This window comes from Echinops telfairi, unplaced genomic scaffold (assembly GCF_000313985.2).
Source record: "Echinops telfairi isolate 266 unplaced genomic scaffold, ASM31398v2 ScPeMD7_7412;HRSCAF=8450, whole genome shotgun sequence".
NCBI lineage: Eukaryota > Metazoa > Chordata > Mammalia > Afrosoricida > Tenrecidae > Echinops > Echinops telfairi.
Window position 1 is genome coordinate 12,849,066 of NW_022111312.1, and position 25,499 is coordinate 12,874,564.

A 25,499-nucleotide genomic window follows, 5' to 3' on the forward strand; every position below is an offset into this window, starting at 1 on the left:
GGTGGACACTCGCACTGGGAGGGAGGGGGGAGAGGGACGCAATCCTTAGAGCAGCCCACCGCCCAGGCTGCCGTCTGGCCAGCGAGAAGCCCCAGAAAGCAGCAGGTGGCAGGAAGGAAGAGCAGGAGGCAGCAGGGGCCCAGGGTGGACATGTGCACAGTGGGGCGGCACTGCGGGATGGCAGTCAATGGCATGGACACGGTATGCAGGAATCGCTGACTGGAAACGGATCATCACGACACAACATCCACACACAGCAGAAGCAGCAGGCACACTGGGCAGAAGGAAAGGGTCCCCCTGGCGTGAGGTGCCCACCCTGACAAGTGCACACCGACCAGAGAGCAGCAGCCCTCCCTCCGGGGCTGGAGGGGGCATGAAGGGCACGGGGCGAGGGTGGGGAGAGACTGCTTTCTTCCTCGGCAAATGAGCAATCGGACAGAGGACTGACCTGAAGGATCTCTCTTCTGTAATAGTCCAGAACTTTCTGTTTGAGGCCGCTGTTACACACGGACTGGAGGCACACAAGCCTCAGCACCTTGATCAGAGGGTGCTTCTGGGCAATGCAATCCTCAATGTAATTGTTGACCTAGACCCGGAGAAAAGGAGCCTTGGTCACGCAGGGGGTTAAGCACTGAAAGGCTGCTGGCACCCCATACAGTGTCAGAAACACTCGGGAGCTGTTCAGTTCTGTCACACGGGATTGTCTCAAGGGCAGGCACCGAACAATGATTACCTCTCTCCCTCAAACACACCAGGAGCCAGCCCAGGGAACAGGGCCAGGAGGACACCGCTGGGGAAGCCACGCGACCACGCGCCCGCCCTGACTTGTCTGGCTCTGTGCAAAGCCTCCCCAGTGGCTGCCAAGTGTTGGAGCCTGACTGACCCAGCGGATGTCAACAATGACACCAATGTGACTCACAAGACATGTTTTTCCGCTCTCAGGAGCTGGGGATTTTAACGCACATTTTCATTTTCAATGTATGAACAGCATTTAAAGGGGGTTATTAAAGCCGCCTTTTAATACACAAGTATCTCAATCTATTCCAGTCCTTCAAGGACCTTGACTTCGGGGCTGGCTCCCGCCCCTCCAGGAACCATGCAGAGAGCAGCTTTAAATGCTGGCCATTTGGCTGAAAAAGCTCCACCTTTACCTTTTGCTCTGGAAACAATCTCGCTGGCACAGGAACCAAAGCAACAAGAGCTCTGGGCTCCATCAAAATAACACAAACCCACTGCCATGGAGTTGATTACGACTCACGGGGACCCTACAGGACAGAGGGGAACTGCCTCATCTTTGGCTAAGCTATCAATCACCTGTCAGAACTCATCTATGGTCCACGTACCTTATCAGTGTCGATTCCAGACATAAACTCTTGCTCCACAGTTAACTTATCAAAGAAGTCTTCGGAGGCTAAAACGCAATAGGCAAATTTGCAACTTAGCCGAGGAAAGATCTGTGGAATTTCTCCCAGTAACGTCCGGTCACGTATAGGTTTTCAAACATAGGCCGTGATGTACACATGAAACACGCAACAAAGCAGGCAAGCAACAGGTCAGACTAAAAAAATAAAATCCAAAAGCTTTCGGGAGACACAAAAACCCTCTAGACCTTGAGCTCCTTAATGACCTTGACATACATGTTACTAAGGGGCCAAACCCAGAGCTTGGCATTGGCAGAAAGAGCCTGGCACCCATGCCAGTGCCCATTTCCCCAGGGCATTTCTTCGCTGTCACCCAGTTCCATTTAATGTCCACAGGTCTCTCTTCTCTCCACACCCGACTTGAGGTCTTACTTGCCAACCCTGAGTTTCGTCGAAGCTCTGGAGTCTCCTAAGTCAAACGGGGCACAGCCCTTACAATTGGTGCTTCCACGAAGGTGCTGCCTTTCCAGTCTAACACACCCCTTTCCGAGCTCTTTCATAATACTCCCCCCATGTTAGCCTTAACAATTCTGCAGGGAGTTGCGGGGTAGGGGGGCTCGAATTGCTCCCCGGGGAATGTAAACTACAAGCGGTTAGCATGCCGGTTGTCCAGCTGGCAATTCACACCCACCCACAAGTGTGCTGCCAAGGGCGGCGGTGAAAAGATACTCACTGGTGACATCTTTGATGAGCTCCGCGATGGAGGTGTGGTTTGCCAGGGAGCCCCTGGCGGCCTGCATGTGGGGCAGCTGGGACACGAACTGCTTGATCTCCCCGACCGTCTTGGCATTGTGCCGCTCCTGCAATGGGCCAGGCACAGAGCCGCTGGGCAGGGAAGCCACTGCTGCTTGCACTGCTCAAGGGCATGTACCTTCCAAGTGTTAGTGGAAAGGAAAGGAGCCCTGGTGGCATAGTGGGCTCGGTAGTGGCTGCTAACCAGCGGGTTGGTGGTTCGAGCCCACCAGCTGCTCCGAGGAAGAAACACCAGGCAGGCTGCTTCCTCAAAAATCGAAAGCCTCGGAAATCCCACAGGGCACCTCTATCCTGTCCTCTTGGCTCGAGAGGACTTGGCACCAACTCGATGGCAGTGGGCTTAACGTGAAAGGAAGGCTGGAAAGAAATGAGCCTGGCCAAACCCAGCCCTGACATCACGCAGATGAAGGGGGTTCAAGCAGGTGGTAGAAAGGGCCCCGTCCCTAGAAGAGGACACCAGGCTTGGCAGAGTAGGTCAGCAGAAACAAGGGCTTGCTACCAGACAGACCGACAGAATGGCTGCAACAACGGGCTCAGCCCAGCAATGACCGCAAGTGGGGCACAAGGCGGGCCCTGTGTGAGTCAGGGCTGGACGGCCCCTAAGAACAATTATGTGAAAAACCTTTTTGGGTTTTTTTGTGGGGGGAGGGGGCAAGGCATTTGATGAACCCAGCCAAAAGTCACTCCATAGGCAACGCCCCCTAACAAAGATGACTCTTAAGACCGCTTAGACTCCATGTTTTCAAAACCTCCTCCATGTGTTTCCAAGGAAGGAAATCTCCTTAGCTTATCCCTGGACAGAACACTCCTATTTTGGGGATGAGCTTACCGAGGGGTACACGGGAGGGGCAGGCCGTGAGAAGGAAGGCACTGGTGGGAAGCTGCCCTGCTGGGGCTGCGGCTTCATCACCACCGGCCGCTGTCCTGTGTTCCCTAGCCCGAGTTTCCCTCAGACCACCAGGCCTGTTTGAGAGGGCCCCGCATGTGTAGCTAGGAGCCCTGGTGGCCACATGGTTACCAGTTGAGCTGCTAACTGCAAGGTCAGCAGTTTGAAACCACCAGGCGCTCTGCAGGAGCGAGACAAGGCGTTCTCCTCCCGCCAAAGTTTACAGGCTTGGAAACTCCCAGGAGCAGTCCCACCCTGTCGGGGTGCTCCTGCCTTCCTCTTCTGGGACCCGTGGGCGGGTGTGTGTGTGCATGTGCAGGGGTTGGGGGGAGCCCAGTTTGTGACGACCCCACATGTCTCACCTCAAAGGCCGCTGAGATGACCTTGGCTTTCTTGCTCAGCACGGAGCCCACGGCGTTGAAGTTCTTATCCCGGATCTCGGCGTACAGCTCCTCTGCCGAGTTCAGCTGCAGCTTCTTGGCTTCTGTGGGCAGATCCTTCCCGCTCTCGCCCTGCTTCTTGGGCGCGAATTTCTCTGGTGGCAACTTCACGTAACCTGGACGACAGTGGGTGGGAACAAAGTTCCTTCGGGGATGACTGAGGGAGCTCAGATGCAGAATGGGGTCTCCAGCTCGGGAGTGGGGCCCGTGCGGACAGGGGGTTGGCAAAATAACGCCCAGAACGGTGCAGGAGGGCACTGAACTTTGGGTTGTGCCTGGGTCAAAGGACAGTAGGCAAAGTGCCTAGGCCACGTCACTGTCAGCACTCTCTCTTTACAGAGGAAGAAAGGCCCGGCGGGCTACTTCTGAAGAATCGCTCAGCAAAACCTCACAGGTCACAAGGGTCACATCAGCGACTGACAGTGGGGCACTGGGGACAGTGCCAGGCTAGGCAGCATTTAATTCATACAACTCGACAACGGCTAACAACAGCAATTTCCTGGGTGGATCAAGACCCAAACCAAACTCACCACCACCTCCTTGATTCTGACTCACAGCGACCCCACAGAGGGCTTCTGAGACTGCAAATCTTCCCAAGAGCAGACGGCCTCACCTTTCTCCCTCAGCATGGCTGGTGGGTTTGAACCGCTAACCTGGCAGTATAGCAGCCCAATGCCACAGCACCAACAGGACTCCAGCAGTATAGAGATGCCTGATTTCAAGACTTATTAAGAGAACTGTAAGAATGCCCACTGCCTTCTAGCATTTTGTAACTCTAGGCCATGTTCCATTAGTGTATCATGAAATAATCTGGTGGACTGCAATCGCATTCAAAATAAAAAGCAAAAATAAATCAGTAAAATGCAACACAGCAGCAACGAAGAGAGGGAGGGAGGTGCTGAGCGCATCACCTGAAGTTGGGTAAGTGCTGTTCCTTTAATAAAACTCTCACTAACCCACTGCCATTGAGTCAATGCTGACTCGTACCGACACCCTGTGGATTTCGGAGACTGCAACGGTTTACGGGCGTAGAAAGTCCAGTCTTTCTCCCTTGGAGCTACTGGTGGCTTTGAACTGCCGACCCTGTGGATTACAGCGCCATGTACAACCACTACACCATCAAGGCTCCATAATAAAACTCTAGTTTCAACAAAAGAAACAGACAAATCGGAATCACTGAAATGAAAACTGTGTGTGCTTCAAAGGACACTATCAAGAAAGTGGAAAGACAGCTACAGAATGTGAGGAAATACTTGCAAATCACCAACCAGAATAAAGAAAAAGATATTACAGCTCAACAGTCAAAAAGGAAAGCCAGTTTCATAGCGGGCAAAGGACTTGCACAGACATCTCTCCCAAGAAGCTATGCAGATGGTCAATAAGCATATGAAAAGTCACTCAGCATCGTTCGGTACTTGTTTTTATTGCCGCTAGGTGCCATCAAGGCGGTTCTGGACTCTCGGCGGCCCTAGGCACAGTAGAGCGAGAGACTGCCCGCGCCTGCGCCGTGCTCACATCGGCACTGTTACTTGAGCCACTGTTGCAGCTGCGGTGTCAATCTGCACTCCCCTCAGGACCCTTCTTCTTCTGCACGGACTCTCCAGTCCAGCATGATGCCCTCCCTTCCCCAGGAAAGGTCCCTCCCAGGAACGTGTACAAAGGACACGAGCGGTGTCTTGCCACCTTCACGTCTACGGATGATGTAGTTCTGCCCTCGGTTACTAGGGACATGTCAATCAAATGACACTCGATGAGCATCTAAAGAAAAGGAAAATAACAAGTGTTGGCAAGGCCGCGGGGAAGCAGTGGCTCTCTTGCTTGTCTGACGAGACTGGAAGGTGGCGCAGCCACAGCATGAGCCACGTGCTCCCTTAAGCAAGCAGCGAGGCGAGGCCAGTCAACAGGTGCCCAGAAGCCCCGAGAAGAAGGCAAGGAGAGGCAAGGAAGCTAGGTCAACAGAAACAGAGCACACAGAACAGAAATACCGAAAAAGCCGGCACACTGTGAAAACTGGAAGCGAAATGGCAGAATAATTGTGCAAAAACTTTTTTCCGTGACACATGAACCTGAAGTTCACTATCCCTCCCCCAGAAGGTGTGTGTCGCACGCACACGTGTGGGGTGGGTGAGTGGTGGTGGCATGGCTGGGTTATGAACTTCTTACTGTGGGTTACAGTTCCCAGTGTTGGATGGGCACTCAAGACCCAGAACCAAAAACCAATGGCCCGAGGGTCAAATTCAGGCCAGCTCCTGCAGGGTAAGGCCGGCGGCCTCCAAAGCCAGGGGCCCGAGCACACGCGCACCAGCAAAGGCAGGGGTCACTCTGCTTACTGTTCTGGATGCCATAGATCTCGTCAATGAGCCCTTCATACGTGAGCTGGGTGGCTAGCGGCGTCAGCAAGTCCACGTTGCGGTCGAGCAGCAGGAGGTTATCGAACACGGGGAATACTGAGTTCTGGCTCCCTGTAAACTCCCTCTTCATCCTGAGCATCATATTGGCCACTTGCTGGGAACGAAAACATTGGGGGAAGGGGGTGGCTCTCTTGAGAATGGCCATTTTTTACAACGCAGCTAAAGACGGAACAAAAGGAGAAACGCCGAGGGACAGTGCGAAGAAAACGGAAGCAGCTGCTCCTGGGAAGCGTTTGCTGCTGGTCACCCAGTCCAACACCTGCCGTTTCCCAATGAGCCATTCAATCAGCTGCCAGCTGACAAGTGGCTTCCCACTCCCGCCGCCCTTTAGGGGGACAAGGGGACCTTCCTTCCTTCAGACCCAGAAGCCGCCTGTTCTCACCCGTGCACACTCTCCTTTCCCGAAGATTTGGGGGATGGTCCCGTACAGCGCCTGCAGGGTCATCAGCCCCTTTGCCGCGTGGTACAGGCTCGTCTGGTCGCTCTCCAGGTAGCACTCCTGCAAGGAGGGAGGAGCGGTTACCAGGAGGCCAGCAGGCAGAGGCGCCCCAGGGTGCCTGCACACGGCTGTCTTCTAGGTCACAGCTCTGCCATCAGGGCCCACGGACTCTCCCAGGGCAAGCCGCGGGCTCTGGAGGAAGGATTCATCCTTTAGGCCAGCTCAGTTCATCAGTTCTCAACTGGCTATGCTGAGTACCAACTATTCACACTGGGGAGCGGGCCTCATTCCTGATGCCCAGTGTGAACCAGGGGAGACCGATGCCAACGCCCACTACCCTGACGCTGCCCTTGTTTCTGTGAACACCCCCGCGCCCCACCCCGGATCACTCCACCCCAGAACAGAAAATTCTTGGTCACTTGAATAACACGGGTTCCAGCCACATGCACCCACAAACACGGGGGCTTCTCCACAGCTGCTATTGCAGTGAGTAGTCCTCTGAAAATGAACTGAGGCGCCAAGCATCTCTGTGTGAGCAGTTGACCTCTCCCGGCACTGCAAGCCCTTCCATCCTCCCAAGCTCATGGGGACATGGCTAGCATATGGACCCGCCACTGCAGCAACTGGAAAGCCATCCACCTGCGAGGGGCCCTGGCAGTCCAAACCCGTGCTGTCCTGGAGCCACTAGGAGTCACACGGAGAAGTTGGCACCCTTCAGGCCCCACCCTGCCACATAGAGGTCAGCTGTAGTTTGCAGTGGGTTTTACCCAGGCAGATTCTGGTATACAAATGAGGCTGCCGAGACTCCACATTGCTGCTGGGCCTCTAGCCAAGAAGGATTCCACACGGCGCATAGGAGGGAGGCAGGGGGGTCTAGTTCACACTGCAGGCATGGTTGGGCTAGAGGAGCTTCCCGATGCTGACCACGCCACTGAAAACTGCACAGAGAACCATCCAGCTACGTGATTACCTTGAGGACATCATCACACCTTGAACTTACCCTGTCAGTGAAGTCAGCTTTCAACCACGTAACAGTTCAGCCCAATTAGAAAAGACTACGTTCTTTTAACGGACAATCACTGTGCAGGACACACAGAGTGCTGCTCAGACAGACACTGGGCCTCTACTCAAGTCCTCCCTCAACGCAAGAACACTGTCTAATAACCTGGCATTCTGTGATGCTCGCCTTCCAGACACAATCACTGAAGACAAAATGGGTGCATAAACAAAGGTGGTGAAGAAAGCTGATGGTGCCCGGCTATTACAAGATATAGCGTCTGGGGTCTTAAAGGCTTGATGTTAAACAAGCGGCCATCTAGCAGGGAAGCAACAGGGCCCACATGGAAGCAGCATATCAGCATGTGTGATCACAAGGTGTCGACAGGATCAGGTATCAGAAGACCCCAAACAAACAAATATATCGATGTAAATGAGGGGGGTTGGTGACCCAAAACCCATCTACAGACAATTTGATATCCCCTCACAGAAGGTTCACAAGGAAGGGACAGTCAGCCAGGGTGTAGGATAGCACCAATGAAACACATAACAATCCTCTAGTTCTTTAAAGCTTCCTACCCCCACACTAGCATGATCCCAGTTCAACCTTACAAATCAGACTATACCGGAACATGTACACTGGTAAAGATAAGAGCTTTCGATAAACTCCTCAAGAACAGTAATGGGAGTAGTGTTACCATGGGGGTAGGGGGAAGGTGGAGGGAGACGGTAGAGAAAGGGGGAACTGATTGTAATGAATGACGTACAACCCCCATCCCCAAGGGGATGAGTAACAGAAATGTGGGTGAAGGAAGACAGCAGATGGTGTAAATATGAAAATAAAAATAATTTATAAATTATCAAGGGTTCACGAGGGTGGCAGGGAAAAAAGAGGAGCTGATACCAAGGGCTCAAGCAGGAAGAAAATGTTTTGGAAATGATGATGGGAACATATGTACAAATGTGCTTGATACAATTGATGTATGGACTGTTGTAAGAGCCCCCAATAAAATGATTTATTAAACAAACAACCAAAAACAAAGAGCGCTGCAGGGGATGGGGAGGGGGGTGAGTTTGGTAACGTGACGGTGAACACATCATTTGGAAAAGGCTGTGGAGAAGGGTGGCTCAATGGGTGAATGTGCACACAGAGCTACCGCACTGGCAGAAAGTGAAGCGAGGCATGTACTGCTGCTGCTGCTGGCAGGTGCTGACAAGTCCAGGCCCGGCGCCATCCCCCAATCGTGCTTATGTCCGAGGCCACTAATGCAGCCCCTGCATCTGTTCTCTTGTTCACTGGCCCTCAACTCTTCTTCCTCCAGAATCAAGCTTTAAGCACACCTATCGATCTCACACACACACACAGCAGGAGAATGACCTCAAAGCCATCAGAAACCGGGGCTGTGATGAACATTACCCGTTGGAGCACCTCCCTTCCCCATTCGGGCATAATTCTTGATTTCTAAGGGCGACCTTCAGCAAGTGTGCAAAGCTGCGGACCCAGGATTCCCAGCAGAAAAGAAGGCTGTTTCTCTACAGGAGATCTGTAAGGTGCCGAGGGACGTCCCTCTTCCAGATGGGTTCTGCCATGCCCTGACAAGTTTTCCTCTGCCACCACCAATTCCCATGAATGACGAGGATGTGAGTTAGTTATATAAAAGTGCACCATCACAGAAACAGAACCAAAGCCAACCTACTGCCAACCAGTTGATTACAATTCAGAGGATTTCCGAAACCGGATATCTGCACGGGAGAAGACAGCCTGATCATTCTCCCAGAGAGCGACTGGTAGGTGTGAACGGCCGACCTTGTGGCTAGCTTCCCAGTGCTTAACCCACATCACTACCACAGCTACACTGAGCAAGGGCAGCAAAATGTTAACGTGATGATCTCAGTGTTGGATGCTCACTAAGTAATTCTTTGAACCTCTGCATCTAAAATATTTATTCACACAAAATGTTGGGGTAGAAATCTGTCAGTGAATGTGGCCTATGGTATCAAGAAACCACAGTTACAACACAAAAATTTTTTAAAACAAAGGAGTCCCAAAGACAGACAATGACTAAGAGAGACCCAAGAAGAATTGATCCCTTGGATCACCAGAAGGACAAACAATGGTCTGGGAAGAAGGACAGAAACGAAGCTGCCGAGCCTTCATCTGTCACGAGGAGAGAGAAGTCCCTGGAGGACATCTCGTTTGGTAAAGCAGCACAGAGAAATGCACGGGTGTCAAGACAACTCGGATTCACGGTCACCCAGAGGACAGAGTGGACTGTCCCCTCGCAGTTTTGAGACTGTGAGTCTGTATAGGAGCGGGCAGCTGCATCTTTCCCCGCAGAGTGACCGGTGGTTTCAATCGGCAGACCTTGGGGTTAGCAGGCCAACACTTGACCCACTATTGTGGTCAAGCAGCAGGTCAGGGTAAAAGAGGACGACCCTCCCTTGATGAGATCGAATGACACGGTGGCAGCAACGGTGGGCTCAGGCATGTCAAGGGGCTTCCAAAAACCTGAGAAAAAGAAAATGGGAAGACAGGGAACTGTTTTCCCCATGAAGCTCCCAAGAACTCTCCAGCTATTGTTTGTCGGGCCAACTCAAGGGCAGTGAACAGCAGCACTGTGTCTTCAGGTTAGAGAAGTATTTACTAAGCACAAACCGGAAGACAACAAATCAATGCATTTAGATACTTTTCTTTGGGGAACTCACACGTATCAATTTCAATACTTACTAAGGAGATAGAGTAATCAGTGACATGCTTAGGCATAAGAACAGACACACACCTATCAGTAACTGTTACCTGTAACAGAATTGAGAGTCTAAAAAGATATCCTTCCATATATGGCTACCTGATTTTTCCACAAGGATGCCAAGACAATTCAATGAGGAAAAGACAGTCCTCCCAGTGAATAGTGCTAGGACACTAGATACCCACGTGTGAAGGAATGAAGTCGGATCCCAACCTCACTCCACACACAAAAGCTAACTCAAAAAGGATCACAGACCTGTTAAAGTCAAAACTGCAAAACTCTTAGAAGAAAGCATGAAAAAAAGAAGAAAGCACGAGTAAGCCTTTACAACCTTAGCTTGGGCAATGCGTTCTCAGATGTCCAACCAAAACAAAAAACAGAAGGGGAAGAAGGAATTTTATATAAATTGCACATCAACAAAATTTAAAACTTTCATGACTCAAAGGGCAATATCAGGAAAAATTAAGAGACAACTCACACGAGGGGCGAAAATACACGTTGCAAATCCTGTGTCTGTTTAAAGAAATTGTGTCCGAGTTGCTCCCATAAAGATTACAGCCTAGAAATGCTTCAGGGGAAGTTCTACCTTGATACACAGGGTTGCGATACACTGAAACCAACTCTAGTCTCTAATACCACCATCACCAACAATGTCCAGAACACAGAAAGAATTCTTCAAAGAAAAAAAAACAACAGGCAAAGAAAATCAAGTAGTTTGCTGAAGAGAACACTTTAAACATCAGTAAACATATGAAAAGCGGCTCAGCTTCACTTGGAATCATGGAAACTCAATTCAAATACCACAAAGGGGCTTCCAAAAGCTGGTGGAATGAGAACATTAGTCTCTACAACCCTGAGACCCTAAGAAGGAGAGGGCGCCCAGCCACCATGACCAGCTGCTCCAGAAGGGACCACATTAGAAGGTGCTGCAGAAACTGTGGAGCAACATCAAAAACATGAGCGAGAGCAGACTTACTGGTCACCCACAGGTGGCGGAATCCTTTCGTCAGTCACCCTCTAGGTCTAAAACAGAACTCATCCCCCAGGGCTCGCTTTCCAGCCAAACAACGGGGAAGTCTGTACAGGAACACTAGCACTAGTGGGGGCTAGGAGGTGTGTACACTTTAGGTCACCAGGGCAGCTCTGACTCAAGGACCAAGCTCAGAAAGGACAGGAGCGGAGGAGAAACGGAGAGACGGGAGCAGGAAGCACAGGGAGGAAGCGGGGTAAGTGATGTTACTTTGGGAAGATCACAACAAATGAGATGACATTAAATGGGTACGTATTGTTGAATGTGAAGCTGCTGATCTGCTCTATAAACATTCACCTAACTCACAGACAAAAGTTAAAGAGAAGTCCTTGGGAAAATCCTATTATTTTTTAATTCAATTTTCCCACTTTTTGAAGGCCCCTCGTATGGCGCCAGTATCTCACGCTCACAGACGGGCCACACACTACAGTCTGAAGTCGACCAGGGCACGCAAGGCTTACTTTGAACGCGCCCTCCGATTCCATGGACAGGAGGTCGCCATCAAAGGGGATGAGATCAAGGCTGTACTCCTCCCGATGGATAAAGGATCCCAGGACACCGAGATCTTTCAGCCGCTGTTCACACAGTAAGCTGCGGCGCGGCACAAACAGGATGTGGAAATCTCTCGATGGGCCACGTCGGTCTTCGCTACAAAGAAAGGGATGTTCATTAGCTGGGGGGCTCCTTCAGAGTTGGAGAGGACTGTGTGTATGTTACGTCCAGGCCAGCCCTCTTCGCAGCACGTGGCAGGTGCTACGCAATGCTGGTGAGGTGAACGTACCATTACTGACTATCAGACCCAACCATTCCAGCTGCTCCCACGGCTGGGGGTTTTTTGGGGAGCAGGAAAGCAGCAATGATTCAAAGGACTCTCTCAGCCCTTCTCCTACATGACTGAGGATGCCCAAAGCACCAGCCAGCTCAGGTTCACGATCACTGAGGCAGGACCGCTGTGGCGTGTTGAAAACAAACAGCTCTTTGTCGAGACCACGGCAGCAACCTGGAGCCTAATGTTAAAAGGAGAGATCACCCTCCACCCCTGACTCTACTCCCTTTGACAATGGTCACCCCCAGACAGCCCATGCATGCCCATACCGTTTCAGGGGCCAGAACTGTCTACTGTCCCACAGAACACTGACTGCGCTGCGAGCCCCTCCCTCTACAGCAGTGGTTCTCAACCTTTGGGGGGGTCGAAAGACCCTTTCGCAAGGGTCACCCGCTTCATCACAGTAGCAAAATGACAGTGATGAAGTAGCAACAAAAACAATATTATGGTTGGTGGGGAGGTCACCACAACATGAGGAACTGTATTAAAGGGTCGCGGCATTAGGAAGGTTGAGAACCACCACTCTACAGACTTGATGGTGCTAATTTACATCTTAATCCTTTCAAATTCTGCTTATGACATTTCAAGCACCATATATTCAACAAAGAAACCCTGGTGCTAACAACAAGGTTGGCAGTTCAAACCCACCAGCCACTCCAAGGGAGGAAGAAGAGGCTGACTGCTCCTGTAAATATTTACAGGTTGGGAAACCCTCGCTGTGAGTCAAAATTGACTCAAGGACAGTGGGAAGTGGCGTAGTCCAACACCCTAAAATAATAAACACCCTAAGTTTTCTGCTCGCCTGTTTTGTCTTTTCTGTCTCGGAGTGTCTGGGTGCGCAAACATTTGGGTGCTTGGTGACCGATAAGAAAGTTGGTGGTCTGTATACACAACTCTTTTAAAAAGTGATTTAACCGTGGAAGTTTATGATACATGGATACTGTTTCAACTAAAAAACAAACCAAATTTGACCAACGGTTACCTTGAGTGAAGAAGAATGCGTTATTGAGTTTATGTTAATCGTGGTGGAATAATTTGGAAAAGGATATCAATAATGGTTGTAAAACACAAGGAGTATGACAAAATAATAGTTTGTAAATTATCAAGGGTTCACGAGGGAGGGGAGAGCGGGGAGGGAGGGGAAAAAATGAGCTGCTGCCAGGGGCTTGGGTGGAGAGCGGATGTTTAGAGAATGATGAGGGTGATGAATGTACAAATGTGCTTTACACAATCGATGTATGTATGGATTGTGGTAAGAGTTGTATGAGCCCCTAATAAAACGATTAAAAAAACAAACACAAAGAGGATAATCAACGGCACTGAATTATACATGCAGAAGTTGTGGAATTGGAGAGTGTTGTGTTGTGTATATTTTTGGCCAAAATTAGAAAAAATAATTAGATGACTAACAATGAGTACACAGAAGAAAATTGTTCTCTAAGTGACTGTGATGATAACTGTGTGACTCTTCATGTGATGACTGAATTGCTGAATGGTATGATGTGATGATGTGAGAATGAAACTGTTAAAGGAAAAAGAGAGTTGGTGGTCTGCGCCCCAGCTGCCCCCGGGAAGAAGATCCTGCAATCGCTCTGCAAGGTCACGGCTGCCCAAAGCCACTCCCATGCACACGGGGGCGCCCGAGCAATTTGTTTCTACTGATGGGGGTCCACTTGTCGCCCTCCTGAAAGGATGGGGTTGTATATGATAACAACCCCACCCCCCGCCCCCCAAGCCCAGCCAGCAGCTCGACTTCTCAGGTCTTCCCTTCTTGTCCCGGTTTCCCACAAGGCTGCCTTCCAGTGCACTGGTGTGCAAAGGGCAGGCTACCTTCACCAGGACCCAAAGGAAGACGGGAAGATACCTGAGCACGTTTTCTGCGATTATGTCCATCAACTCCAGCCTGGGCCTGACGAAGAAGATGATGTTCTTGACATCGGCTGCCGGCAAACGGCTCCCCTTAAGGGTGAACATTTTCTCCACTTCGTGTTCCTGGGGACACACGGGCATGACAGGTGAACAGAGCCCAGGAGTTTACTTCACTCCCAGACCAAGACCGAGACACCCCCCTGGGCCCTAACACTTTCTCATCACATTAGATTCCCCTCACTAAGCATCAGGAGAAAGCCACTGCTATTGCATCCAAATTCAACGGCCTCTACTCTCTCCAGCACTGAGCAGCTACCACTCAATGGAGTACTAGTGATTCCCCCAAACTAGGCTCAGGACGGTCAGGTCCCCACAAAGCACTAGCATCAATGGCTATGGAGCACAACACAAACCTGGGGACGATCGTCGAGATGTTAGGGCCTTACTAGTGCCCCCGACAGCTCACTTACCTTGAGCAGGGAGTACTGGGCAATCAGGCCGAAGGGTCCAGTTAGGTACTCATCCCACACAATTGCCTACAGGGGGAGAGAGACAGTCTCTTACTGCAATGAGCGAGGAGTAGTGAGACGAAGCCAGCAGACAACGGGCGTCCCACACACAGCGCAGATACTTGCCTCCTACTATGAATTACCCAGACTTCTAAGGAGTGCTGAGCTGCCAACTGCACGGTGGGTGGTTCAAAAACCACCAGCCAAAAAAAAAAACCAAAAACCACCAGCTGCTCCCTGGGAGAAAGTCAAGGCTGTCTGCTCCTATAAACATGCAGTCTTGAAGACCTTAGAGAGTGGTGGCTGGGTGTTGGAATTGACGCTCTGGTGGTGGCCTTGGTTTTTGAATCTAACAAGTTTTGTGACCACACTGACAGCTTGAAAGACCAAAGAAAAATAACATCAGCTGCACGGTACTGCTGGTTATGGGAAAGTTAAGAGTTAATTCCTGGGTGGGGAGGGGGAGAAGGAACTAGAAAGCAATAGCTAGTGGTGTATATGTATCATGGGAATAAGTACTAAGACTGAAAAATATGAAGTCACCATGGCAATTTCTATGGTTTTTCACTCCTAAGTGCCTAAGTATAATTCAATTATGTACGAAGTAAAGCCTCTGATCTAGGTATCTGAAACACCCAGCTGGCGTTGAACGGATTCTGGCTCGTGGATACGGGTGTGTCTGAGCAGGACTGTGCCCCGCAGAGTTTCAACCGCTGATCTTGGGGAAGTAGACAGCGAGATGCTTTTCCCGTGGTCACTCTGGATGGATTCGAACCTCTCAGTTAGCACCGGGAGGTGGTAAGAATGGCTCAGGTGCATTAATGGGCCCAAGGGCACACAGCGGGAGTGGCAGACAGACACAGGTCACTGTGCTGTACCCTCTGCAGACTCCCCATGTCGAACGTCACTATCGTTTCTCTTTCCATAGTGGAAATGTTTATGGAGATAATTGTAGAACAACATCCAGTGGTATTAAACAACGGAGAACTACAAACAAGCCAACAAAAAGATAGCCCCAAACTCGGGCACTTAACTCAAACGGATACCCAAATGGCCAACAAGCACGTGAAAAGGTGCTCAGCATCATTAGTTGTCAGAGTAAACCAGCCTCTGGCAACTGACGGGTCTGTAGGCGCAATTGTACAGCTCTAACATATAATATAAAGATCATAGGAAAGTCGCGGAAGACAGGAGAGAGGATAAAATAAAGGAGTCAGACACATTCCATGGTAGCATGCTCCCCTCGGCCCCTCTTGGTGGTCCATGTGGAGGTGGGAGGACTGGGGAGGAGGAGGAGAGGGCATGTCTTTACTGTCTTGGGATATTTGTAGGTAGCCACAACACGCGCATATTCCGTAGTTACAAACGTCACAAGGTGGGCGGTAACCACAGTAAAGTCCGAGCTCACAGGTGAGGAAACCTGGTACCTGCACTGAGGGAAGGCATGAGGGGGATGGGTGCCTGTATTAGTCTGGGTATTTTGGAGAAACAAATCCACAGCAACTCATACATAAGAGAGAATTTTATGTAAAGAAAAGGTGCATCACGAAAACATCCCAACCCAATGCTGCCCAAGCCCACAAGTCCAACATTAACCCATTAACCCAACACCAGTCCACAAAGTCCTCCACCTCACAAAACAGAGGCAATGATGCCGACTGCAGGAGGAAAGCTGAGTCCATGAACGAACAAGCATCTCAGCACTAGCAGGGGTCTCCAAACAGCTGCTCCAGCACCCAGGGTTGCATCGGGATAGGTCCATGTAGCTTCTCCTTGGTGATGTCTTGTAGGAAGTCAATCTTGCAAGCTGAAGCAGGGAACTGCTAAGGCAGCTGCACCCGGTGCAACCATCACAAAACAAGAGACCCGAGAACTAGAAAGGTGAGGCTTCACCACCCATTTATCCCTCCGCCTTTCAACCAGCCCCACATGTGATTATCGGCCAGGCTGGCACAATTAACTAACTCAGTGCCACAGCAGGAGACGACAATAGAATATCTGCTTCCATAGGGAGACAGAATCAACCATGTGCTTACTTTAAGGCAGCAGAGCTGTTAGGGGAGAATCTGTGGGAATGATATTTAAACCAGGATAATGTCTTTGGACTTTAACTTACCAAAGTGGTATCTTTCCTACTGTGGAATATTAGCTTTCCAGATTCCCTCTGTTATAAGTTAGGGAATATAGTCCTAGTCATGTTTCCCTCAGTGTTAATTTCCCATAATTAGTCATTAAAAACAACAACAAAACTGTTGCTATCAAGTTGATTCCAGCTCACAGTGCCCTACAGGGCAGAGTAGACCTGCCCCATCGGGGTTCCTAGGCATTAAACCTTAGTGGAAGCTGGCTGCCGCATCTCTCTTCCAGCGAGTGACTGGTGGGTTTGAAGCACGGACCCTTCAGTGACTAGCTCAGTGCTTTAAGCAACAAAAAAATACAATGTGATGTATCACTTCATACCCATGGTGCTGACCAAACACAGAAAACAAGACGTTTGGGCGAGGTTGGCAAGACACAAGAACCATCGTCATCCACTGGCGGTGGGATGTAACACGGAGTCGCCGCCACAGACAACGGCTAGTGATTCTCAAAAAGCCAAACAGAGAATTGCCATGACCCAGCAGATGCAGTGCTGCTACCCCCAGAAATACCAACAGAAACCAGAGAGCGAAGTTCACTCTAGCACACATCCTATCGAAATGCCCGTCCAATGGCAGATGTGGTCCACGCACACCATGGAGTATGGTTCAGCCGTAAAAGGAAATGTAGCCTGGATGCCTGATACCACGTGGATGGTTCTTGAAAACATTATGTTTGGCAGTCCTACCGGGCCAACTTCTAAATGAGCTCAGTTGTAGGACACAAGCAGACACACAGAAACCAGAGATTATCAGTGGTTGCCAGGACTGTGTCAGGGCAGGGGAAGTTTTGTTTAGGAAGCACCGAGTTTCTGGTAAAGGTGCTGAGATGTTTTGGAGAAGGACAGTGATACAGCTTGCCCAACGCGAGACTGTCATCAATGCTACCGAGTTGCCTGTACAACAACAAACTGGCAACTACTGTGTACACTCTCATCACAAGAAGGAAGGGAATAGAGAGCCCTTGCACGCTTTGCCCAGCTGACTCTACTGTAGTTAGCACTTTGAAAAGCTGTCGTACAATATCACAGCAAGGAGAAGCCAAAAACGAAACTCACTGCCATCGAGTCAATTCTGACTCACAGTGACATAGGACAGGGTAGAGCTGCCCTGAGTTTCAGAGGCTAATTCTTTACAGGAGTAGTTTGCAGCCTAATGTGTAACCATTGCACCAACAGGGCTCCTTAGAACAAGGGTACAGCGTTGTTAATACACTGATACAACCTGCTGATCTTATGACCATGTCACTGTCATTTTTTGAGCTTAAATATTCAGTGTCAATCTGCTGCAAACGACCTTGTTCAAGTGTTAAAAAGCAAAGATGTCACTCTTGAGGACTGAGCCATGGTAACCTAACCTAAGCCATGGTATTTGCAAACACTTTATATGCATTTGGGCTGCTGATTGCAAGGTCAGTAGTTTGAAAGGCCCCAGCCATTCTGAGGAAGAAAGATGCAGCTTTCTGCGCCTATAAAGATTTGCAGGCTTGGGAACCCCAAGAGGCACCCTACTCTGTTCTACATAGGGTTGCTATGGACCAGAATGGACATGGCGTCAATTCAAGTCACATGCATGTGAATGGTGGGTAATAAGGGAACGCTGAAGAATTGATACCTTTTCATCATGGTGTTAGCATAGAACATTTAATGCCATATATGGCAAAAGAGTAAACCAATCAGTCTCGGGAGAAGTACAACCAGAATGCTTAGAAGAAAGAATGGCGAGGCTTGGTTTCAGGGCCTTTGATCATGCTAGAGTGAGGGACCAGCCTCTGGAGGTCACCATGCACGGTCAAGTGGAGGGTCGGTGAAAAAGAGGAAGCCACTCACCCCAGCGGGCTGACGCACTGGCTGCAAGCTTGGGTTCAAACAAAGCAACCGAGTTTCCCTCTCCCCCAGCGCTATGATTTGGGGGAGAAGGTGGAACAAGGCTGAATCCCTCAGCAGCTGGTGCACTCCAGTCGCAAATTAGACCACGCACAGCTGGGAGTGGTTTCTTATGCAGCCCAAAGAACAAACCCAAAGATATGATAAATAATAATGATTTATAAATTATCAAGGGTTCAGGGGGAGGGGGGAGGGGGAGGGAGGAGGAAAAATGGGTTGACACCAAGGGTTCATGTGGAAAGCAGGTGTTGTGAGAATGATGAGGTCAACATATGTACTAAGGCGCTGGACACAAATGACGTATGTACAGACTGTGATGAGTTGTATGAGCCCCTAATAAAATGATGATTTAATTAAAAAAAAAAAGAACAAACCCAAAAAAACAACCGCGAGGCTGGGAGCCCGCGGCTCCGCCAGCTCGCCCCTCTCCCGCCTGGTCGCGGCCCCGGGAAGTCGGGCGGGCGCGCCCCTCACCTTGCTCCCCGCGCACTTGTCCAGGAACTCGCGCAGCTCGCGACGCACCGCCTCGCGCAGGACGTTCAAGTTCACTCGCCCGTAAGACAGGTGCGCGGCCATCTTGCCCGGCGCCCCTTCTCTCCCCCGAGTCCCACAACCTCCGCTTCCACCCGACGGGAAGCCGACGGAGACGATCACGTGACGCCCCCTCCACGTGACCGGAGCCGCTGCCGCTCGGCCAATCCCGGAAGCCGGAAGGGGCTCGGCTCTGCTCGTCGGTTTTCGGCTCCAGTGTCTTCCTGTCCTACTTCTCGCGTTCTGGGGGTGCAGCCCAGCAATCCCGACGCTGCTTCAGCCCCGGGCGCTGAGGCGTCGGTTTGAAGACAAGCTCCCTCTTAGCAGCAAGGCTGCTTTCCGTAAAATGGTAACCTGAGGCTAAATGTTATTGTTTTAGCAATGAGGCCTCCACGTTGCCTTAATAAAGGCTGGTTGGTTTTTTTCCTCTCCGTTTAAGATTTCACAAAACTGTGAAGGGAATCCGGTTTTTAGCTCTGCTTTTCATAGGGACTTAGTATTCAACTTTCACTATCCGAGATAGAATAGTAAATAGGGTTGTTGTAAAGATCAACGGGGATTTAAACTGTTCCAGGTAATTCTCGTCAAAGGCTTGGGAGCCTGGCACTTAAAGATCAATAAAAGGTAACGATCTTCAATCTTCTGCTGATAGTTGAGTGCATAGCTTCCTTTATCTATTTTAAATACTTGCTAAACAATTTCCATGGAGTAATGGGATGTAGGAGATGCAGAGAAATTAAAAAGTAAAGAACTTATGGAGACTGTTTTAAAAATCTACTTACATTCTTCCACACTTAGATTCTTGGCCCTGTCAAAGGCATTCAGGCTTCCAAGTAATTATTACATGAATTTCAGTTCTATACCTTAATTCTCAGCCAGATTTTTCTGTTTGCGAATTCGTGAAGCTTCTTAGAGGTTGGGGTTTGCTTAGCTGAGACTGTGTTATTTTAGAAGAAACGTTTAGCTCAGCAGACCATGTCATGTCAAATGGGAATTTACCTTAAGATTGAATGGAGAGCATGAGAAAACTTAAGGTGCTTACTTGGCATTACTGAGGACCCCTAGTGGCGCTGTGGATTAGGGTTGCATAGTTAACCACGAGGTCAGTGACAAGTCCACCAGCTGCTCCAAGGGAAAAGATGAGGCTGTTACCATAAAGATTTATAGTCTCAAACTTTTATAGGGGTCACCATAATTCCTAATCCACTTGATAGCAGTGAGTTTGCATTACCAGAGACAAGAGTTGGGTAAAATCGCCCATTTTCTTTTCCTTTTACTCTGCTTAATGTATTAAGTAACAGAAAGGATGTAGCAAGAATATGATTATGCTTAAGAATATTCAAGCAGCATATGATGCTTTGCTTAAGATTGGTTTTGTTCTCAAAAGGAACATGACAGAACCACTTTTTGCTTACAATTATTCTCAACGCCTGTGAAACCATATTTGAACTGTGCTCAGTCCACCTCCCCTGGAAGATGCGTCCATTTATGGAAGGTGTTCTTGGGATTACATGCATACTATCTTGTTTTGAGATTCACTGTTTTGTTTTTAACAAATTTCATATTTGTGGCAGTCAGGCATTGAGCAAGTCTACTGGTCCCATTTCTCCAACAGCATGTTTGTTGCCTGTGTGTCACATTTTGGTCATTCTTAACAGTATTTCCAACTTTTTCATTATACTGTTACATACTTAGCAGGTGACCAAAACAAAAAACCCACTGCCAGAGACACAATTCTGACTCCATGTCCATATAGGATTCCTGAGACTAAATCTTTATAGGAGCCTCATCTTTCTCCATGGCTGTTGGATTTGACCCACTGACTTTGACCTTAAAATTAGCAGTCCAGTACTTAACCCATAGCACCAGCAAGGCTGTTTTTAATAGACAACCAAACCAAACCCCCTGCCCTGGAGTCAGTGCCTGATAACATAGTTCAGTCTCTTGAGCTTGTTTGAAGGTAAGCCATTATGACAAGTAATATCCATTTCATACCACAGCCGAAAAAGAATACTGTTTATTAAAGTTGATACAGGACATTTGTTTGCTGAAATTTTAATACTGTTTTACATGTTTTCTTTTTGTGAAACAATTCCTCTATGTTAATAACCAAAAAAATCCAACTGCTTACAGATGTATTTAGTACTCACTTGTCAAAACACACAGTTGATCATTTTTGAAGGGGAAAATACAGCAAAGGAATATGTACAATTATAGAAGTTCTTATTTTACATGTAGCATGGAAGATACAATTTATTACTTTGTACAGATTCGAAGACATTCAAATGGAGACATAAATAGATTCCAATTGGCTGACAAACTGGCCTAGTGGTTGAGGTCCTTCATTTTATTTTTTGTGATAAGAAAATCCAAAATTATCAATGTTGAATTTCTCATCGTACATTCCTCTGAAAACACAGTGAATAAATACTCATCAAGGAAGACTGTATACTGGTTAATTTGAATGTTTTATAGTGGCTTATTACAGAATTAGTTGACACCTGGGGATCTCTGTTAGACAAAGAAGAATTGTTCTTTTTTGGAGATCACCCTCCTTCCCAGCTATTGAATCTGACAAACAAAATGGAAACAAACAAACGAGTTGCCAAGCCACGTGATGCTGTTCTGGCCTAGTCTGTTATGTCTTGATGAACATTGTAAGTGTTTTGTTTCTGCTTTTTTCCCCCTTCATAAAGGTAAAAATCTGAAAAAGAAAGACACATTGTGTATTTTTCTCAAAATATAGATTTTTAAAAATATATACATATAATATATAGAAGCAGAAATTATGCAAAACCAATAAACCAAACACCACAGTAGAGTAAGTGGGTGCAGCATATAGATTATAAATCATGCCCACAGCAGTTTGGGGACCCCCCTCCCAGATCTGGTTCATGATTCTGCAATCAGCCCTGAATATTATCAAGAAGTCTGCAGTAAAGACACTGCTGACAGCACGGAGTGCAAAGAGCTCAGCTGTGTCTTTGATTTGGAAGAGAACCCTTTACATAAGTACATGGCAATGCCAAATGGCACCTTTCCCCCAGCTCATTCCAGTGTCAAAGCTTAACCCAAACAACAACAACAATAATAATAATCTAAATATACAAATGCAGCCTGGAAATATTTTAGTGCAAATCGGAAAAGTAACAGCATAATTTAAAGTTGTTTAAATAAGGTCTGGAGCAGGGCAGGGATCGTTCTGTGAGGAGCAATACCTGTAATGGCATCTGGTGCAATGTCTTAGTCAAACTTCCAAAAACTGAGGCGACAATGTTAGAGGTGAAAACTCACCTGCTAAGCATTTATTTGATTCTATTGTATAGTAAGGGGAGACTAAAAGGGGCATTTGTTGAACACCAAAATAGTTTTTCTTAGATTTGCTTATGGGGACGGTAAAAAATAACATGAGTTCTCCGGAAGTCTGCCCACATGATGCTGGCGTTAAGCTGTGGCACCGAGCGATCTGGGGCAGCTCAGTGTCGGGCTTTATCAGAAGGTCTCATCGTCATTGCAGTTGGTTGCCCAGTGCCCGAACACCTCACAAATATCACAGTAGGGTCGCTGTTCGCTTCGGCTTCCATGGTGTGTGGAGTGGGGGGGGTCCTCGGGCATCTGTGCCTGGGTAGGACAGTCCTCCGTGTCGTGGAGATCAAAGCAGTCACAAATGTCACAGAAAAGGCGAGGCTTCTTCTTGGACTGCTTCTCCTGGTCATCACTGCAAATATGAGCATGTTTAGTCAGAAGCATACCTCCAAAGAGACTCAAGAGACCATGCCCCGTGGGAAGAATGAAAAAGTCAGTAAACAACAAAGAGCTAATTATGAAGGGCAGCATTTGGAAGGGACAGCACAGGAGGAGGAACGGAAACTGAAACGGAGGGAGTGGGAGAAGTGCCGTTACATTGCAGGGACTGCAGCCAGTGACTCAAAACAAAATGTGCACAAATTGTTGGGTGGAAAACTAACTTGCTATCAAAACTTGTATCTAAATCACAATAAAAACTTAAGACACAGGGCTCAAGTAGAAAGAAAATGTTTTGAAAATGATGGTGGCAACATGTACAAGTGTGCTTGATAAAATTGATGTATGGATTATCATAAGAGCCCCCAATAAAATTTTTTTTTTAATTAAGAAACATGACAAAAGTAATTACGGCCAAGTGTGTAAGCTTCTGAGCATCCATTTGTAGTCTATTACTCTCTCGCAAGATTTATGGGAACCTAGTTACGGCACCTCAGCCATAGACGCCATCCATCTGTCAGCGGGAGGCCGGTGTGTTGTGCTCTGGTGCTGTTGTACAGGCATTTCCAAACTAAAGGGAGTTCCAAAATCATCCTCTGAAAACCCGAGGATCACAACAATCCAGTCTGCAGCTGCTCCTGCGGGTGGCGCAGCACTGGCAGCGGTGTCTGTTGTGCACGGGGTGCCATGTTGACGGCAGCTAACAGCGACGACGACAGTTCTGGTCCTGGGCGTTTTTACAAAAGTAGAAGCAAGGCCCCCATCAGTACGGCAGAGGAGGACATACCTGTCATAGGAAGTCAGGTCCTCCGCGTTGCCGTTGAGGGCTGCCTCTGACATCATCTCAACCTTCATCTTGAGGTCTTGATTCTTCTTTTGGAGGTCCACTATGACTGAGTTTAGGAAATCAATCTATGGATTAGGGGAGGAAAGAAAAGGCAGCAGCGATGAGATGTGTGAAATGTTTCAAACACACAAGCTGGAATATCAAGCCGTCCCAGAGGCCTACTCTTGCCTGTGGCCACCAGGGCCAGTGGGCCAGTGGGCCAGTGGCTATTACTGAGTAAACTTGTCTGGGAAAGCTGAGGTGGTCGGACTAGAGGTAGAGCCATATCTAGGTGATGGGCCTAGCCTAGCCTAGCCTATCCTTACATATTCTTTAAATTTTCTTGACACACAAGTTAGCATTTTTATACTAAAGTTCATTCCATTTGGATGCTTTTAACAAATGATAAAGCTTCGTGAGACATGTTGAAACTGGGCTGGTGGAGCACTACTGACTCACGGGAAAACTACTTTTTTTTTTTCAAAAGAAAAAAATGTAGCACTACATTATTCAAGGAGAAGTTGTGGAATTGGAGAATGTTTTGTTATGTATATTTTGCCACAATTAGAAAAAAAATAATTACATGAGTAACAATGAGTACAAGGAAGAATATGTTCTAGAATTGAACGTGGTGATAACTGTACTGCTCTTCTTGATATGACTGAACTGTATGATGGGGAATGAAGTGCTAATAAAACTGTTAAAATATGTAAAAGAAGTACATACTTGATTTCTCTAAAAGTTATAATTTGGATACATTTCCTCCCCTTTCTCACATAAAACAATATGCACGATTGTGCAAGAAAAGAAAAAAGCATAACCACTTGGCAGCTCCATGAAACCCGAGAGCTCGTGCAGATAGAAGAGTGGCATGGGACTGGTCATCCAATGGAAATGAATCAGAGTGGGAGAGAGCAGCTGCCTCGGGGGAAGTGAAGTTCAGCAGAGGTGGCCAGAGCTCCTTCTCACCCGAGGAGAGCACTGGCCGTGTTCAGAATCCCACCACAAGGAGTGAGTCCCCTAGAGTGCGAAGAGCCCCTGGGCACAGGGACATTGACAGGACAATCAAGAGCAATGGCTCCTGATCGCAAGTCAAAAATCCCAAAACCCGACCCCCTCTCTATAAGGTTTCTTAGACTGTACATTTTTATGACAGCAGACAGCCTTGTCTTTCTCTCTCGGAGTGACTGGTGGATTTGAACCAATGACCTGCGGTTAGGTGTCTAACCCACAGGGCCATCAAGGGTACTTTATAACTCAGTTTTCTTCCCCCTCCTACAAAATACTACAATGGGTCTCAATTATTTCAGTGTCCACAGAGATAGACCCATTTTCTAATTGTAAAGCCACACACTCATTCACTTTCTAAAGAAATATGTATTTGGCTTTTTCTTTCTTCTGCTGGGGCAAAATATGAGACAAGGCTCGCATGCACTGCAACCTTGCCCTGCCCTGTCCCTTCCACTTTTGTATGAGGACAGTTTTGAAGGCAAAGCCACAGAATTTATTTTTGCTTCTCCAATTGCATTTTAAATATTTAGAAATCAATATCCTGTTAAGAGTTCCATTACAGGAAGAAGAAAAAGCCACAAATGGACATGAGTATAGTGAGAAACCACACACACACACACACACACACACACACACACACACACACATTAGGAAACATAAAACAAACCATTTGCTGATGGAAGAAAAGTGTTGTCAGCAGCAGAAACAAACGGAAGCGAAGATGAGAGGGGGAAAGAGGAGAAACACTGTTAATGAAATATATTATGCCTACAGACATACGAACTATGCAAGCAGGGTTAAATCCCCGGGTCAGTATATTTATTGGATCCTCTCAAAAATGTCATTAGAACTTAAAACGACTCCCCAATTCATTAAGGTTTTCCTTCCTTTTTGAAAATGAAACATGGCTTTTTGTACCTTTGAGTTTTGGATCCAAACCAAACCAAACCAAACCACTGCCACCAAGTTGAATCCAACTCATAGCAACCTTATACCTTTTGAGGATGTAGATCTTTACAGGAGTAGAGAGCCTCTT

General features: G+C 48.2%; 2 protein-coding genes across 2 annotated transcripts in view; both read right to left on the reverse strand.

The window, feature by feature from the left end:
- The window catches only part of VPS33A (VPS33A core subunit of CORVET and HOPS complexes), a 23,929-nt gene extending 4,988 nt beyond the window's left edge, over positions 1-18,941 (reverse strand). The window contains exons 1-10 of the mRNA XM_013006437.2: positions 18,826-18,941; positions 14,289-14,354; positions 13,814-13,941; positions 11,585-11,771; positions 6,294-6,410; positions 5,831-6,005; positions 3,423-3,616; positions 2,095-2,221; positions 1,344-1,411; positions 449-586 (exon numbers count right to left, since the gene is read on the reverse strand). Coding sequence (XP_012861891.1) covers positions 449-586; positions 1,344-1,411; positions 2,095-2,221; positions 3,423-3,616; positions 5,831-6,005; positions 6,294-6,410; positions 11,585-11,771; positions 13,814-13,941; positions 14,289-14,354; positions 18,826-18,927 — 1,302 coding nt within the window. The 5' untranslated portion in view covers positions 18,928-18,941. The remainder of the gene's footprint in view (positions 1-448; positions 587-1,343; positions 1,412-2,094; positions 2,222-3,422; positions 3,617-5,830; positions 6,006-6,293; positions 6,411-11,584; positions 11,772-13,813; positions 13,942-14,288; positions 14,355-18,825) is intronic.
- A 1,940-nt stretch (positions 18,942-20,881) lies between these two features.
- The window catches only part of CLIP1 (CAP-Gly domain containing linker protein 1), a 69,866-nt gene continuing 65,248 nt past the window's right edge, over positions 20,882-25,499 (reverse strand). Inside the window, exons 20-21 of the mRNA XM_045296885.1 lie at positions 23,414-23,538; positions 20,882-22,600 (exon numbers count right to left, since the gene is read on the reverse strand). Of these exons, the coding sequence (XP_045152820.1) occupies positions 22,375-22,600; positions 23,414-23,538 (351 nt within the window). The 3' untranslated portion in view covers positions 20,882-22,374. The remainder of the gene's footprint in view (positions 22,601-23,413; positions 23,539-25,499) is intronic.